This window comes from Alosa alosa, chromosome 15 (genome assembly GCF_017589495.1).
Source record: "Alosa alosa isolate M-15738 ecotype Scorff River chromosome 15, AALO_Geno_1.1, whole genome shotgun sequence".
Lineage (NCBI taxonomy): Eukaryota > Metazoa > Chordata > Actinopteri > Clupeiformes > Clupeidae > Alosa > Alosa alosa.
Window position 1 is genome coordinate 17293689 of NC_063203.1, and position 18197 is coordinate 17311885.

The 18197-nt window shown below is 42.8% G+C and overlaps 1 protein-coding gene across 1 annotated transcript in view; it reads right to left on the bottom strand.

Moving 5' to 3' along the window:
* The window catches only part of clmpb (CXADR like membrane protein b), a 63589-nt gene extending 50020 nt beyond the window's left edge, over window positions 1-13569 (bottom strand). Inside the window, exon 1 of the mRNA XM_048265025.1 lies at window positions 12957-13569. Within this exon, the coding sequence (XP_048120982.1) occupies window positions 12957-13062 (106 nt within the window). The 5' untranslated portion in view covers window positions 13063-13569. The remainder of the gene's footprint in view (window positions 1-12956) is intronic.
* Between the last annotated feature and the right edge of the window lie 4628 nt (window positions 13570-18197).

The window sequence follows — 18197 nt, forward strand, 5'->3', positions numbered from 1 at the left end:
GCGGCACAAAAGGAAAGAGGTTCACATGCTGGCTACGGGGTGACTCAGAGGCGTCCGCCGCAAAACATCAAGGAGCGACGTTGCCACAAACTCATTCGTTACCACCACCCCCACCCCACTCCTGTTCAAACAGCACGCCCTGACATGCGGGGAAGCAGTCCGATACGTTCTTCGCTTCCTCACTCGTCCAATCCATTTATGAAACGACACACAAATAGTCCTGATGAATGGAAGGCTGCCAAGATTACTTGTAACAAACTCAAGTTTGCAACCAGCAGCAAAAAAGGAAAAGGCAAAAAAAATTGACTGGAAAAATGGAGGACGAAAATAAATCAATGCTTAAAAATAATGAAGGCTTTGTAAGCCCATGTACATTTGCCACAAGCCATGCATATTAATGCCCTTAAATACTAAGGCACAGAATGATAAATCAAAAACGTCCACCCTGTAGACAAGATGGGTTAAATGCTTTTTTTTCCCGCACAAATGTTCTGTGAAATCAATAGTCGGGCCGGTGATTAAGCACGTAGCGGGAGAGATTGTCAGGGAAAGGAAAGCGAATATAAGAAATACGGCACGGGCTAAAGGGAACTAGGTCAGAGGGACACCATTAGCGACACACAAATGAAGGAAGGCATCCCAGCGACAGGAATCAAATTCCTGCACTCCCGATAGCAGCTGCCTTTAAAAAACCAAGGCAAGTTAACCAGAGCGTCAATGGACATGCGTCTGCATCACAACCCTCCACCCACACCTCCTTGTTACGTGTCTGCTAGCGTCCAAGCGCTGACGCTATCGATGCTAGCTTTGGGAAAAAAAATGTCCGGAACGATCCATCTTCACAACCCTGTGCCAACACGGTTCCATCTTGCAAGCGGGACGAATCACGGCGGCTCGTTAGCTCACTCCAAAGCGCTGCTCTGCCATAAGCAGAGAGCATGTAATGTCAGACTTCATTAGAAGATGACATGGGACCATACTGGCAGAATACTCAATATAATTCCTCTAACAAGGAAACTGAGTGCCACTTAACCATGTTATGTGGCTCCAAAAGTAAAAATAAAGGTTAATTTCGGAGCTTAATGTCTTTATAATGGTCCAGTTTAGTTATTTTCTTCAGAGGACACACGATAGCCTGCCCACGCCATGTTTAGCATTCTGTGTTCCATCGCTGCACGCACCACTGCTGCCTATCTGATGTCATTCCCGTGACAATGACAAAATGGACGTGGTCAGCCATTGCTAACGGGGCAGTTTTTCAAGGTCTTTTCAGAGTGCCCTTTGGGTGACCTGTAAACAGAAATCGCTCCCTAATTTGGCTGCCTCCCAGGCCGGTCATTTCTCAGCGGGGGAGCAGAGGTGATTTCTGAGTATTGATTTGATCACATGAGCCGCAGATCACGACATGTTATACATCATCCTCAGGGTTGCCGCTTCTATGGAATGTTTGGGATGCAGGAGGGGGAAAAACAGGCAATAAGACAAAGGCAAACTACAGATCTGTATTTTTTTCTTTTTACTTTCGTGCAGCATGTTTGTAACTGTCACCATGACACCAAAGCAAAAAATAAAACAAAACAAAAATCATGAGAATGCACAGAGAGAGACAAAACACACGCACACACACACTCAAAAATAATCACGCGGCTCACGCGTCACATATGAATCGCCTGTCTCTGATCAGCCTCAAGACGTGTGTGCATGTGTGTGTGTGTGTGTTTGTGTGTATGTGTGACAGTGAAAGACAGACATAAAGTGATGTGGGGCAAATCTGCCACCCATCTTCCGTCTCATTTATGACACACCTGTGAGCCCCTAATGAGGCTCTACTCTCCAACCCCCACCCACCCACCACCACCACCAGCACTATCATCGCAACCCCCCCCCAACCCCAAGCTTCCCGGTACATTCCCTTTCATGCCATTTTGCGGTGATCCGCCATTCATTTCAACACAGTAAAGAGCAGGAGCCCAGGGATAAGCCAGCTCGTATTTGAAGACAGACAGCTATGTGGCGTAATCCCCTTCTGAGCAGCCATAAGCTCGTCGTTATCACCTCTCGCTCTCGTTTTAATTGTGCCTCCCTTAAACACATTAATTCACCGCATTAATGCGCCTCTTCTGCACATGACAGTGCGAGCCGTTCGTGCGGCTACTGGCGAAGCCGCCACCCGTAATTGATGTCACTCTAATTTAATTGGCCTAAAGAAGGTGTTTCGTATTAAAGGAATTCTGGGATATCAGAGCGACAGAGGCCTAAACCATCAACTTTACATGGGGCTGATAGCAGGGTAGTGACTGTGAGGTTTTCAATACAAAGGCCTCCTTTGATTTTTTTCTTACTCTAGCATGTGTGTGTGTGTGTGTGTGTGTGTGTGTGTGTGTGTGTGTGTGTGTGTGTGTGTGTGTGTGCTAGTGTGTGAAGCTGGTGCGAATAAAGAGCAAGTACAGTACAATTCATTCGTTGAGTAGCCTACAGTATTTGTGAATGAGATGAAAAAAATGGCCGGGCTTCAATATCTGTGCGGTGCGCCGCACAACCCAGTGCAGTCGGATGCACCCACCGCTGGCGGATAAGCCATCTCTGCTGAATGGGGGCTTTTTTGAAGTATGAATAAGTCATGGCGTGTGGGAAGCATGGTAAACACTCTATTCAGAGCGCATCTGACCCCACACGAAAACCACTTTGGCTGCCTCACATGCCTCCTTGAGTCCGCATGAATCAATGGCTGGAGTGGCTGCTGGCTGGGGCTTGCTAAGAGCACCACTTCTCAACCTGGCCTGGTGCTAACTGGTGCTATTCAGCCCCAGCACCTGGCCACCTATTTGAAGGAAACTGTCTGGCAGTTTTTGATGTAAATAACTGCAAAAAAATAGCCGCAGATACTGTAATCGCCAGGCATGTGGTATCAAAAAACGATCGTCCGACAGTCAATTCTGAAAGGCATCAAAAGGCTGAAAGTCAAAAGAAAATGACCCCATACACCTCCAACTGGTGTTTAGCTCACTCGTTTATGCAAATAAATCCTCGATACAGCTGGTTAAGCATGAGCTAATCAATAAAACATGGCATGGCATGTGAATGACAGAGCAAAGTCTTCCAGCCTAATGCAGAGAGACTTCAACCACACCACAATGCACACAGTCCAGCTATGTGCTGAGCAATACAGTTTGTAAGGCCGCTGCACCGTTTTACACTCAGACAGTTAGGGAGAATTTAGTCACAATGTGTTTCATTAGCCACAGGTTACTGTCTGTCCCCGAACGCAGACATGGCATCGAATCAGCGAGAGCAGCAGCCAAATGAATAGCACCAGACAGGGAGCGGGAGAGTGTAAGCGGCTGGAACGGCTTCGGCTAGTGGGACACGGTCTGGCTCCAGACAGGCCGCGTTTGCCTTTTTCGCGCTCGTTCATTGGCCATTCCGTGGACGTCCGGGGGCAGGGCAGGGCTGAGCCGGGCAGGGCTGTTTGCTGAGGCAGCAGAGGGGGAGGAGGAGGAGGAGGAGGACCCGCGCTCTTCTCTAGCAGTCCTTCTGCACCACGGAAGGATGGATTTAATAGCCTCATTAGCAAAGGGACTACTGAGGAGCTGGCCTCTCCACACTGCTCAATGTCAAGAGTGCATCCAAGAGGAAAGAGGGTTGTGCGAGTAAAAAAATAGCATCTCCTCCTCAATGTGGCAGTGGGGGGGTGTTTGTCTTCAACAATCAACAAAGAGGCCATTTCCTCACAGGCTGCCCGAAAGCACAAGGTACTGTAGCCTACTGGCCTTGCATCGCAATCACTTCCAGCGAGGCATAACTTGACATATTTCATATCGAACACATTGGTACAAATTATACTGTCAATGCCGCATCGAGTGCATTCTCCCGTTATTAACTGTGATTCCGATCAAGATGATTTTTCTGGGCCCCTGACCAATTCCTGTTCCAATTTTAATTATCGTAAGAGCTTCGTTTTGCAGACGCTGCCATTTCCTTTCAATAGCCGGCTGGACTGTTAACAGTAAATCACACCACATCCCAACACTCCAAGCCAGTCAGTGTGAGTGACTGACACCAGTCAAAACTTATGACTGCCTATCCAATAGAGAAATTCAAAGCTTCCTCTGAAATACCAACGGAGGAATAAACTATATTCTACTGGCAAATCAATGGTGTAAGCACTTTGTGCATTTATTCGCCGTGCCTCATGTATGCTGTGTGTACTTAAAATAAACAATTTTGCCGAGTCATGCATATTTTACGTGGCATGGCATGCGTAAAATGGCTGGCTTTGATTAATTTTAGCTCACTACTGTTGTATAAAAATAGCATATCCTTAGACCAATAAACGACACAACGCTTGAGACCAAAAGCGGCGGAGTCTTCTTCGCTTTCTTTTCTCAGTATCCTGCACTACAGCTGGCCTGTCAGCTCGCATGTGGATAAAGGTAAAGAGAGGAGGGAGAGACACGTGCGAGGCAGAGGATGACTAAACAATGGAGGATCTGAAGGGAAAATGGTAGCATCTGCACGAAATATCGCTGCCAGCCTCCGCCCGGGAAGTCGATGGCATTAATTTGCGTCTCCCCCGAGGTACTGCGTGAGCCTGTAGACGCAGATAGACAGGGGCCTCCCTCGCTCGTGAAATAAAGCGGACTGGCGGTCCCAGGGCAGAAGTGTGCACTGAGCATGCCGAATAACAAGGGGATGTATTTTTCTGTTTTTATCTCCGGGTAACACAGTGTCATGCCATCTCTGCAAGGTCCCTTCCACTCCCCACCATCTAATGCCCTCATTGGACGGGCTACATCTGCAGTCTTGTAAGGTAAAAATGTAATGGTTGAAGGGAATGTTTTGGACATTTGAGACACTATCTTGACATGTGCTGTGTAGGAACATTGATACATTTAAGCATAAAGAGACACATCTGCCCTGAGTGGAACAGCGGAAAGTCTCCATTTCATCAACAAGTCAAGTCTAACGACTCGTAAAAAACAAAGGTGGTGGTGCCATCTGTTCTGGAACAGTTTCCAGAGGGGGATTGCAGAGAGGGGGAAAATGTGCTTTTTCAGCAAAGCTATGCTATGCGCTGGATCACTCTTGATAGCCCAAGCACCTGAATAAGCGACTTAATCTCCTATGCAAACACAAGTCTCCGCCATTGAGTGGGTCTCACTTCCACCCCTTTAAAGGTTGAGGCACTTTGTTACTGTGACACTGCAGGACGGTGTAATCAGCTTTGCTACTATGTTAATTGCCAGCAGCCTAGTGATTGATCAACGATACACAATTTAACAGTGTTTCTGCGTGTGTAAACAAAAAAAAAATGCATGGCATTGTGGCATGTGATTAAACTGTTCATCACAAATGCCTGCAACTATGAAATAAAACTACAAGAGGTTAACGTGAGGACTAAATATCGCATTAAATGCTTATCATCACTTGCTGTAAAAGTCATTAAAATGTAATAAGCAAAAGCCTTCTGCACTACCCCTGCAATAAAATGCATATGCACAGAAAGCATCCACTGAATTAAATAGCATCCTGACATTGCCACTACAATATTGACCCTTTTATGGTACAAATAAGAAGATAGTTCTAACTATCAAACATTTAAAGACACAGACTAAGATTGAAAGTTAACCTAAGGCATCTAAAGCAGCAATAGATTTATTTTTTCCTGATCCAGCAGAAATTGAGTGGGGCCCAAACAGAAACAAGCCCAGACGATGAACACTAGTCACACCGCACCCCACTGTCACCAAGCCTTCCAAACCCCCCCCCCCCCAGATCCTTCAGGCTACAGAGGAGTGACCAGGGGAGGATAGACACACTCAAAGGACATGAGCTGGGAATCTTGCAGAATGCCTGTGTGAACACTCAGAGAGAGGGGGGGGTGGCGAGGTTGGAGGGAGAGGGAGGTTTTGGCAAAAGAGAGGGAAATGGAGTGAGACAATTGATCACGCGGGTTCAAAACACCTAATGGAGTAGCCCGCTAGTGGAGCTAATAGACTGTTTCAAATTGAAAGGAACAGCAGGCGTCTAAATAGAGCGACGTGGGACATTTCCTCCCATTCAGGATGCTTTCAATAGAACAAAAATAAAAAAACACATGGTGACAAAGGTGGTGGTACTGGTGTGGGGAGGGGGGGCATATAGACCTCCTCTGGCATTGTGAAACGTGGTGTCATTGTATAGATCATATTTATTTATCTGCAATCAATTGCTGAGATTCAATTACCGCTGGCTGTCAGTAGCAAGGAGAAAAACACAATCCCTAATGAATTGGTAGCATCCTGCAGTGAGGAAGGAAATGCATATTCGGGTTTCTCTGGATGCCTGAGGGAAATCTCTACCCTCTGGTCTCCATCAGAACGTCTCCATTTGAGTCAGAGAAGATGGGAAGAAAGATAGGCGAGCATTTGCTAACCAAATCAGGGAACCGAGATGGGATGTGGCTTTCCACTATCTTCAACTCGAGAGACGCTAATGAAAAAAATGACTTCTTACAACCACACCAACTATGCATTTAATGAGGATGTAGAGACAGAGACAGAGTTGGATAAAGATGGAAAGAAAATAAGCTGTCATTTTGGGTTGGCAGAGGAAGTCAGCATTTGAAATAGTCATATAAGAGACATATACAATTTGTGGTAAAATGCCTTTCAGAACTGACAGTATCCTTCAGCTGTTATCAGCCTTTACAAACAGATGTGTATGTGTGTGTGTGTGTGCGTGTGTGTGTGTGTCTGTGTGTATGAGAGTGTCTGTCTGTCGGTGTGTATGTGTGTGAGTGTGTGGATGGATAATGTTGAGTGCTCCAAGTCACCCCGGGTAAGGGCATCTGCTAAGCAAAGGAACAATTTTAATGATGATACATCATTGCCGTGTGACAACGTGACAACCTCCATGAGCACTAATGGGGGGTCCAGGTGACACCTCACTGAGAGTGTTTCCCATCTCTTCCTCTCATCACAGGCTCTGACAGTGTCCTGCACTTTGGGTGCAATCACCCATAACATGAGGGCTTACCGAATTGGCATTATAATGTGTTGTGTGCACTTGTCTTGGTAGTTACAATGTGAACAGCTAAGAGCGACGAGAGAAAGAAAAACAACAACAAAATAACAGAAAACTAAAAGCGATCTTTGCAACAGAGCCTCCATCGAGCGAATCTGTTTATTTTCACCCAACAGTCAGATCAGTCAAGCTGGGCGGAAAAAAACAGAGATCTACCTGTTTTCCAAAGAGAAAACACAGATCAAAAGCGAGCTGTGCTGGTAACAGACGGCTGTGCCTGCCTTATTCCACGCTGCCGGTTCTAGCTAAGGCACTCGCTGCATGCTTGAGAGGACGAGGAAGAGAGCTGGAGGGGCTCTGGAATGAGAGCATCACCAGAGACAACAGCGATGATGAAATCACCAGCAGTGATACAACAGCAAAAAAAAAAAAAAAACGCACAGCCTTCAATTCCGACCTTTTAGCAGACATCCTTGGTCCATGAGCTCTCAATAAGTGGCCTGGTCCAAGACAATAACAATACGAATGGATCCCTTTAGAGGGGCCTCTGCCAAGAGCCACAGAGCTTTGGACCAATGGAATCCAGCTGCGTATTTTGTGTGGTTCATAGAGGCTGTCGTTCACCCCAGTGTTTGCTCCTTCACAGATTCCGAGAGCCTTTATGAAGACTCTCTACTGAATGTTTATGCTCACCAAAGGCAAGGAGCAGTAAGGTTTCCAGGAATAAAAAAAAAATGGAGACAGTAATTGCCCTTGCTCCATTGACTTTCATGGTTATTTACTGTGGCAAATAATGCAGAAATCCTCACTTTTGCTCACAAATGAGCCTGGTCACAGTGATTAGGAAAGACTTGAGGGCATGCAAATGCTGAAATCCCGTTTATAAACTTGAAAAATTAGGTGGGGTGGGTGGGGGGGCAGTGGTCTCGGATAGCCCATAAAACAAAGCCGCTCTTGCTACATTGGAAGCATGTGATACATGTGGAATAAATTACTGTGAACCTGAACCATTTAAGCACATCTGTCAAAGGTTTGCCCGTAAAGGAAAATAGGCAGTTCCTGTTCGCGTGTTCCAAAATAATCTGGGAGTAATTTAAGCAGTTGAGGACGAAAGAGGCCCAAGATTTATAGGTCAGACAGCAACTGAAATACAACTTCAGTTTATTACAAAACCCCTCTTTATCTTTCTCAGAATATAAGCTTTTAGTGAAGTATATGTGGCATGTGCATCACATCACACGTGTATTTTATACAATACTTACAATACTATTTACGATTAACCACACAAACTAATGAAACATTAATGGCCGGCATCCATATAATATCAAGGCACTATTACATGATGTACTTATCTGTATAGGAGTGGTTAGGGAGAAAAATGATACCAGACATGTTAAACTGCACATATTCCTCTCACAAGAACGACCTTCACTTGTACCTTCGAGGTCTTTGGTGTTAAAAATACACATCGATTCAATGCAGAAATATTCCAGAGAGAGGGGAGGGGGTGGGGGGGGTAGGGAGAGCAGGAGCAGGTATAAAACAAGCTCCCTATTACCACCCCATCCATTCACACACTGAACAATTCATGGACTAAAGAGACACAAACATTTCGTCTGTTGACGTTAAAATAGCACTTCTATCAATGAAACATGAGACGTCTGCTGCAAAGACAAAGGGTGAGAAGGAGCAAGAGAGAGCAGAGGGAAAGAGAAAGAGAAAAAGAGAGAAAAAAGCTGTGAGTAGTGTAGTAGTCACTGTCAGGAAACAAGACTGCATATTCTGGAAGGCCACCGTTGTTCAACCTGACATTGGAAGTCTCTTTTAAGAGTACATCCCTGTTTAGATTCCATGGGACTACTGGAAAGGGAGTGGACAAAAGCTTGCCTCCAAACGCAGGTTTTCAGACTGGGAACATCACCAGAAAAATCTTTTATGCGAGCTGACACCAACCCCTGCCTCTCAGGACCAGTCAACCCCCCCTTACAGTGTAGCTCGCTACTAATTAGCCTGTTATGCGTTATGTGTCCCTTTCACTCATGCGGATGTCCGCAATCAAGCTAAATGGCAGAACCCATCTCTGTCCCAAGGAGACAGGCGCAAACGTGGAGTTCAGTGTTCAGCCTGCATGGCTATGCACTGGAGCAGCCAAGTGCAAGGTCACACAGAGGCATGGGGCACACGTGGTGTTTATGTTTGCGTGTGTGTTGCTGCTGCTGCTGCAGCATGCAGACACTGGGAGCCGAGACGCGTTCCCATAGAGAACCACAGGAATGTCCCGATCACCGTGCAGCCAGATGGTTTAGGCCAACGCTGTGAAATGCAATGCAGTTTGGGTGTCCCACTAGTACATGTCAGCCAATGACAGCCCAACCCAGAGAAGCTGGGCCATTCTTTTCTTCCACTAAATAATACTTCATGCCGCCATTTTTCAAGCCATGAGCATAACAGTATGTGTTGCATGAACATTTTCATGAATTAAACTGCTAGTTACTGTAAACTCTTGTAGGGTATTCTTTACAAGCATTAAATTATAAGATGACGTGTATCTACGGTTAGGCTAACATTACATGTCTAGCATGCTTCTTTCAACATACGACTGAGTTCTACATCTCACAGCCTCTTGTAATTTGACCTTTCAAAAGGCAATCCCTGTCATTTTCCTCATCTAGAGACGCCGTCATGGCATCTTTGTTAACTCTGATGAAAGAAATGCATCAGACCCAGTCAGCCGTTGCCTGAAATGCAGTAGAGCAAATTAGCAAATGAAAATGGAGACGGAAGTAGGCACATTAACAGTGGCCCCTCCCAGACTGAAGCCTGTATAGTGTATGCTTTCCGTATTCATTTGACACCCACCATCAGACTGTGTGTTTTCATGATGAATGTGTGATGGCATGTGTCTGTGTTGGATGTGCTGACGGGGAAAGTGTGAGTGGGTGTGTGTGTGCAATGTGTGTGTGTGTGTGTGTGTGTGTGTGTGTATTCATGTGTGTGAATTTATGTTTTGTGTGTGTGTGTGTGTGTGTGTGTTTGCAAAGACTCCAGTGATTCAGGGACAAACACATCGAGATGTCACTTTATAACCTCTGGGTCCAATGCATCCTGTCATCTCTACATCTCCAGAGATCCCTCGCCTGTCCCCAGAGATAACCTAAATATAGATTGGGGACAGAAATGTTATTTTTATCTCAATCTGCACATTACTAGGGAACAATATTTCTGAAAAAAAAAATACTCAAAATAAGCCTCATCCAAGGCCAGAGAGACAAACACCTGTCCTTAGCCCGTGTCTTTCACATGCGAGCTAAAAACAGTATCAGTCAAACTGACATTAAAACCTTATCGGTCAAAGTGAAATACAGTACTTCACCTCACTGCAGAGCTGCTTGGTCTTCACACAGCTCTCAGTGAAAGGGCCACTCATTATATTTCCATTATATTTCTGACAACTGAAATACAATCTGTTATTACTGTCCAAGCAGTCAATTAACATTCAAAGTCACCTGAAGAATTATAAAGGAGAGAAAGGTGATCCATCACAAAGTTCAACCCTTCATTCACTGAGGCTTTTATGCTATATGTAGGCTACTGTAGAGATGATTTCTTTCCCCATGGACAAGAAGAGCAATCAGGGTAAATGTAGAAAATACAAAGTTTTTTGTGCACAGTTTTAGGATATCAAAATCACACAAAATAGGCTAAGATCTTTTTTACAGATCATTTGTTCATTTCACAGAAGTGCACCCTCATTCTGTTCTGGTTTAATGAGTAGACCATACACTTTTTTGCAATTCCATATTATATTGTGATCTACAATAATACAACTCAAGGAAGTTGAGGAAGTTGGGTTGAGATTAAAAAAAATTAAAGTACAGAGAAGAGAAAGTGTATACAAATAGAAAGAATGACTTAAAGAGAACTTGCAGAGAGAAAATATATTGCTGTTTTTTTTATGACACTGCTTTGCTGTATAATTAGATTTCCCACAAATGCTAAATTAACAATGGTTGAGGACTTCAACTTCGAAAAACAAATAAAAGGGAAATTACACCGATTAATGACTATTGATTTATTTTAGAGTAACGGTAGGTCCATTGGGAAGCTATAAGTTCTTCTTCCATTAGGGTTCTTGATCAAATCCGTTGGTTAATGAGAAGGCTACAGTACTACCCACACTGCAGAAAAAGTAATTACTTGACTATTTTAATACTTGCTATTTACACACATTTTAGCTAAACACTCAGACACACACACACACACACACACACAAAAATGCTATTATCTCTCATGAAGAAAATGACATGAAATTATCTTGAAGAAATGGACATGCTTTTCAGTGTTTCAGAACATTAGGTTCAGCACAGTGCAAGTCAAACAAATTTGATTACATTAGCCTATTAACATGCATTTGATTAGTCAAATTAAAATCCAATGGAAGATTAGCGAATATAGGCTAAGACGTGATCATTAGCCAAATAATAATGAGGAAGAAGAGTAGGTGACAGTGAATTGACTGATTAACACAGTCTGTGTCTATACTTTCACGATAATGCCATTGGTGGACTTGCCAATGTGCGTAAAATATGATTTTGACAGTTTGATGAGATCTAGCCTGTTCATGGGCTACTTCGTAAGCCTAAACAGAACGGTTTGAACTGACAAAAACGTCTGCAACACTAGCATCGGTCACCACCACAGCTAGTAAGAAGAGTGCCTCCCATCGTTTCTCTTTACGTCATCTTTACTTCAGGACCCTGATGAGCTTTCTGGTAAGAAAGGGACAAGTAGGCTACTAGACTAGATAGATAGGAAGTTATTGTGCTGTTTTCTGCTAAAGACAGCAAGCGACTGTATGGACCTATAAACTTTAGGCGAGAAATCTGCCTATTCCTCTCAGCATAAGTCCCAGTCATTATGGTGGATGACATGATAGCCAACAATAAACGACCAAAGTTGCTGCAGTGATTATAATAAATACCGGATCTCTCTATATACACACCTTCCCAAACTCCCACACATAGACGCAAACAAAGACGTATGTATTGCATATGGTATTGAACAATGACGTAAATAGAGGGTAGGCTATTAGATGTTACACGAATTCACCAAGATTCCACGTGTCTAGACGTGAAGAAAACACTGGCGCACTGATGCGTCTCGAGTAGGCAGGCTACTGCTCTTTAAAACATCGACCCCGACACACGCGGGCACGCGAGCGGCTGCTTTCTCCAGCATGGCTGGCCACTTTCATCACTGAACACCAGCCGTTTAAACTGCCTTTCCGGCACTTGAGGTTTAATAAGACAGTCTATTTTAGTCATCCGTTGTCACAACACATTAAGTGATTCGGGTTGGGCCGCATGCCCTGTCTTTGTTTGCAAAGTAGCCTAGCCTATTAAAATTATTCAATCTCAAACAAAAGAATTACATCCACTATAAGACAGAGGTGACAGCATGCTGGTTCATATTTTTAATTATTGACAAAAAAAAGCTCAAGTCTTTGTAGAAGCCCAATGCATTATGCTACTCCATACTCAAGAACATCTGTTTTCAATTCACGTTAGAATTCAGTGTATGTTGGATGGTGGGGGTTCTCCAATGTTTAATGAAGTGGACTCGTTACTTCTTGTCTCGGATTTGGGGCAAGTTTATGGTATCAAACCTGGTAACTTACCAGTCCTCCAAAAATAATATTGAACGTAGGGCAACATTATACCTATCTACAATTATGCTACTCTGGTGAACCTTTAATGTACAGACATGTAGCCTACAGGGAGGTTAAAACGACTATGAACACAAATTCAAGAAAATCCAACAACAGCTTTAGTTTTAACTACTACAGCTGGTGGAACACATTGACACAATTTGTTGAGAATGAACCAGAATAAACTGTAAGACAACGTTACAGTAGGCTAAATTCAGTTCTTAAGGTAATGAAATTCACTTACCTAGAAACAAAGACCGAAATGTCGCAGGCATCGCGGCACCCGTTGCAACTGGAAGTCCTATGTCACGAAGCTGGAAATAATATGTTCTGTCTTCCTTAAATTTCATTCGACTGACCTAGGTGTTCAGTCACAGCACGGCAGCACAGTACAATTTGGGAGAAGCAACGAAATACAAACCTACACTGAGCTGTGCCCAAGGACAGCATATCTAAAACATACTGAAAGCCGAATCCCTCATCGAAGATGCGAGCTACCGCTTGTCCGCGACGTTTCCATCGGTTTAGTCGTTAAATCAAAGTTCCCCTTCGGTCTCGCTGAGGACGTCTCAGGTCTCAGGTTCCCCAGTCTCTGTGACAGTAAGCGTTCTTCTCTGTCTCCCTCTGTGTGCCCGATGCACAAAAATGCGAGTAGTGAGGGAGGTGGATGCAGAAGGATGGAGACCTCTACAGTCCACATACCCTTGCAGCAACGTGTACATCGGAAACCGATGGCAAGACGGTGGTGATTGAAGTCTGCGTTTTTAGTAGATTATTGTTATAACTAATGATTGGATACATAACTAACTTTTTTCATTTGACGACTAGATTATCATTTGATGAAATAGCTATAGAATAATGTAATCAGTAAACACTGAACGGCATGACCTTAACTCATGGTATAGCCTTAATAGCATAATAAAGCTATATGTTTGGCTGATGAGCCTATATGCGCCATTGAATTGGGATCACTTGAATTAAACAACCATGAATGATCTGCAACCTCTGCTTTGAATATGAATTGTGCTTAACATTGTGCCATTTTCATGTCACTGTGCAGAAATGTTGATGTAAAAAAAAGTTTGTTTTAAGGCTATTAGGTCCTATTAGTGATAGGCTAGCATGATAACCTCAGGTAGGTCCCTATTTCTAAGACATTCTTTGCTAACAAGATTAGGTGGCACTTATAGGCTTTCAGTTTGGTAATATACTTACAAGGTTAAGACAATTAAGGTTGGCTCAAAAGGTCTTCCTTTTGAACTACATCAGAAGGTCACACCAACAGTCAAAATTTAGTCCATCAGAGGTATGAATAATATAATGTGCACACAGGTGACACATCTTGTTTATGAGGGACAGACAAGATGAGAACCCATTTTTCCTTTCATTTACTTCTAGACAACAATGGGTTGTGGTTTATTAATTTTTATACTGTTCCCCAGATGTAAAATGGATGACCCAGACTAGAGTGTCCCGCAAGCTAAAGAAACACATGAATGGCCAGGGGAAGTTTGGCAGTTTGCAGACTTTGAGGACACATTAATCCATCTCTGAGAACAATCTGCAGGCATAACAAAAGGCTCTCTCCTCACAGCTCCCCTCTCACTCCACCTGAATAACCCTCTCAGAAGTCACTAGGAGACTTTCCGGTCCAATAGTTTGGGATAGCTCCATATCCCTCTACATTAGGGGACAACATGCTCCAAGAGAAAGAATGAGGCCAATGGTGACCATCCACCAGTACTTTTAAAGATGTAATCCACTATTAATTTTTGTGAAATGTTATTGATATTTAAGATCAACAGCCAATCAAATTACATCACTTCATTCTGTGCTCCTGAAGCATGTTTTTTTATTGGCTGGGATTGTTTATGGCTTGGTCCAAGCCACTATCATATTTACAGAGACAGTATTGTGTACAAACAAAAGTGCTACAAACACAGCCACTAAACAGACACCCAGATTACCATAAAGAACAATTCAGTGAATACGATTAAAAAAATGTAAATAATTGCATATTTCACTTTTAATAGTTTCATGTTCCTTGACACATTTATTGTGTGATATCTATTCAGTTTTAAATGAAGAGAAATCAGTATACAAATGCAGGTTATCACGATTGTTGACAGTAGACTTCCATTACTACCATATTTTGTAACATCTAAAAATGTTTTATATTGATTATTTTAGTAGATATATTTGCAGTATATTTGGTAGAAACCTCAGTCTGTTAAACTGTGATAGATGTCATTATATTGATTCCATTGCATATGTAACTACCGGTATGTCTTCCCACAGCAAGGTTGAACATAATCCTTCAGGAAGGACATAGGGACAGACAAGCCATTTTGCCACATCAGTGTATCACTGGTGAGTTACAGATCAATGTCTATATCAATCTATTTGTTGTCTTAGAATAAAATGAACAATGCACCTTTTTTACATTCAGCAAGTACATGGTTAAAGTAGTAATGCAAAGCCAATGGTGGCAGGTCAACCAGCACAAATGGGAGCAGACACTAGCATGGAGGCAAACCTGTCCATGTTTGGTGGCTTGGCCTTGGTGAGTGATGTAGCACCCCAATGCAGATGGTCTCGCAGATGGCTGATATTTATACCACAGGCCCTGAAAAGTCAGTTGTGTGGAAAGAGGTCTTTAAAACGGATTGTTTCTCATCACACTATGCCACAGTTCAGCACTAACCAATGATTCTGTCCTTCTGTCTCTGCAAAATCACCACACACAAAGGCTGAACCTGTCTTGATTATGCCACAAAATGAGTTTTGCCATAGTCACCATTAGCCAAAAGGGGAGACCCCTCACAAAAACGACAATAATAATATTCATGCCTGAAAATGCATCACAACTAAGTGCAAGCTACATTATTTTTTAAAAGCTCCTGACCCACTACAGCCGCCATGTTACTTCAGAGCACTTCTGACTTATGTTCCATGGGTAGATTTGCTTTGCTTATGCCTTAAAACCAGACTATTGTTGGTCGGCCACTCTTGCCATTTTCTCTGTCATCGTTGTGGGGTGTAAGCTTTTCTCCAACAATGTGGCACACTGCCGAAACACGCGTACATGCTTCTCTTCTTGTGACCTCTGGGACAGAGAGACAAAGTTAAAAGGATTCTTCAGTAACAATATGGAGAAAAAATATAGTTTCTTAAGAGCTAATTTTAGGCACTAGTGGGATCCTTCACCGCTAGTGTTTCACGGCCCATGGATCCTTTATAATTTAATGAGGGAAGGGGCGGCCCTTGGAGATTTATGGTCAGCAACTGCAGGCTGCCGTGGCCATGAAGATTATTGATCCACATCGGATGTTTGTTTATGGGTCAGTAAAATGCTTCCCATTCTTTTTTAAGACTGCCGGACCGCAAATCCAAATCCACTGTCAGAAGTCATCATATAATCTAATACAACTGTTTTCTGATAAAAATGGTGGTTTGTTTCTTGACCCCCCTCCTTAGACTGGTGTAGTACCAGCCAGACTATAAGAGATCTTTATCAGCTATATGTATCTCAGCCTATCAGCATGGCATGTATAGATATACTGTGATCATGTCAAGTGCAATGGAAGCCTTTAATGTTCTCATCATTGACCTAAATTTGGGCTGAAGTTGTATATTTGCTGTCAAAGACTTCAAAAGTCCACATTGTTTCTCCTTTTCTTTTATTCATGAAGCTTTCATGATATAAAAGAAGAAGAGGAGGATGAAGATAGAACGTGTAAAGATTAGAGAGGATTGAAAATGATGGATTCTGCTCTAGTCCTCGCTCTACAGCCAGATGCAAGGAATCTGATCAATGCAGAGTAAAACTCGCACAAACACTCATTATGCATTCTACTGCCCTAATAACTATGGAATGCATAATTGCTTCATGGTAAGATATGATAATTTATGTGCGGTCGGCTGTGGGTGCAGTTGTTCACAAGGCTTTGCACACAGGGCCCGAGAGTCACAGTAGAGTCTCAGTTTTGACTTATGGACTGCCCACTGCAATCCTGGTAAACAGATACATCTGTTGTTTTCTTCAAAGCGCAATCCACGCCTTAGCTAAAAGTATATGTTTTACCATTGCATAAAGTAAATGGTTGGACTGAAATATTATCAGGCTCTTCTATTTTAATTGGTACCAATCTGTATTTCAAATACATTTGGGTTTGTGTGAACATTTCTGAACACCTGCTCCTCTAGAAGCTACCTGTAAAAATTCACTTCAGTCTAGATGAACGGGAGGAAGATAGAGAGGGATCTTAAGTCTCCATGACAGAGGGAGTGCAAGACAAAAGATGTAAATGGTTTTGAACATGGCAGAGTAGTAAGAGACAGGCATGCTGTCAAGAGCTGAGATGTGGGTGGGGTTTTCATACCACAGTTTGTCAAGAATGATCCAGCGCTAACAGGTCACCCAGTCACGACACTGCCAAGCCAGGGGCTGAAACTGGATCATTTTTCATCAAGGAATGCCTAAACATCTTTAAAGAGTATGTCAATCCACACCTTCATAAATGCCTCTAGGTGCAAAAAGGGAGACGTTTAAACCAAAAAGAGGAAAACTTCACACAAAAGGGCTTTACTGTAAACTGTTATAATAATAAAATGTTATAATGATAATAATGTAATATAGTAATGTAAAAAAAAGATTATTTTCAGGCCTTTGTAAGATGCTGTGGTGCAACACTGGCATAATTATAAACGCACATCACAATTCACCAAAAGCCACACCTCTTTAAGAAATAGGGCAGTGCCATTCATTCTCAACAACCCTTCATCATTTGCATCCAAGACTTATTGATAATTACCAAAGCTCAATACTGAGTTAAGGATATAAACAAATGACACAAATGATGGATAACAGTGCTGCATTCCAGGGCAGTTTTTCATTTAGACACATTGTGGTATTTATGAGCTCAGAATCCAATGTGGTTCTCCTTGGTTTGGCACTCTTTCAGTACCTGATAACTCTATGGGATTCTGACTTTCCCAGTGCTATAAAAGTCAGGAATGTTACTAAGTCATGCTTGCTGTCATCACACCATTTGTACATTATGCGTATTCATATGTTACTTGACTGCTCTTGTTTCCCAATATACAGCATGCTGTATACCAGGCTATATGTGAAATCAAATCCAAATCCTTGAAATTGCAAATGATGAAATCTTGGATGGAATACATTTCGGGGAAAAACAGGGTGATATTTCACCGATACTATGACACTTTGGCTGTCGTCTACAACAGTTTCTGCCAATAGGACCTAGAAGGGATGCTCTATAGTTGGCATGTAGATGATGCTTCACAAGATCAACAAACTATAGAATATTCTTTTTTTTTGTATAAGGAAACGAGAATAACTTGAAACATATATACCACTAGGCTTTATATTTCATTTTTGTTTTGAGGTCCAAAAGTCTGGTTTCAGGTGAATTGCATATTGTTGGTGTTATTGTGAAGGATCAGAGAGTTAATCAGTGTC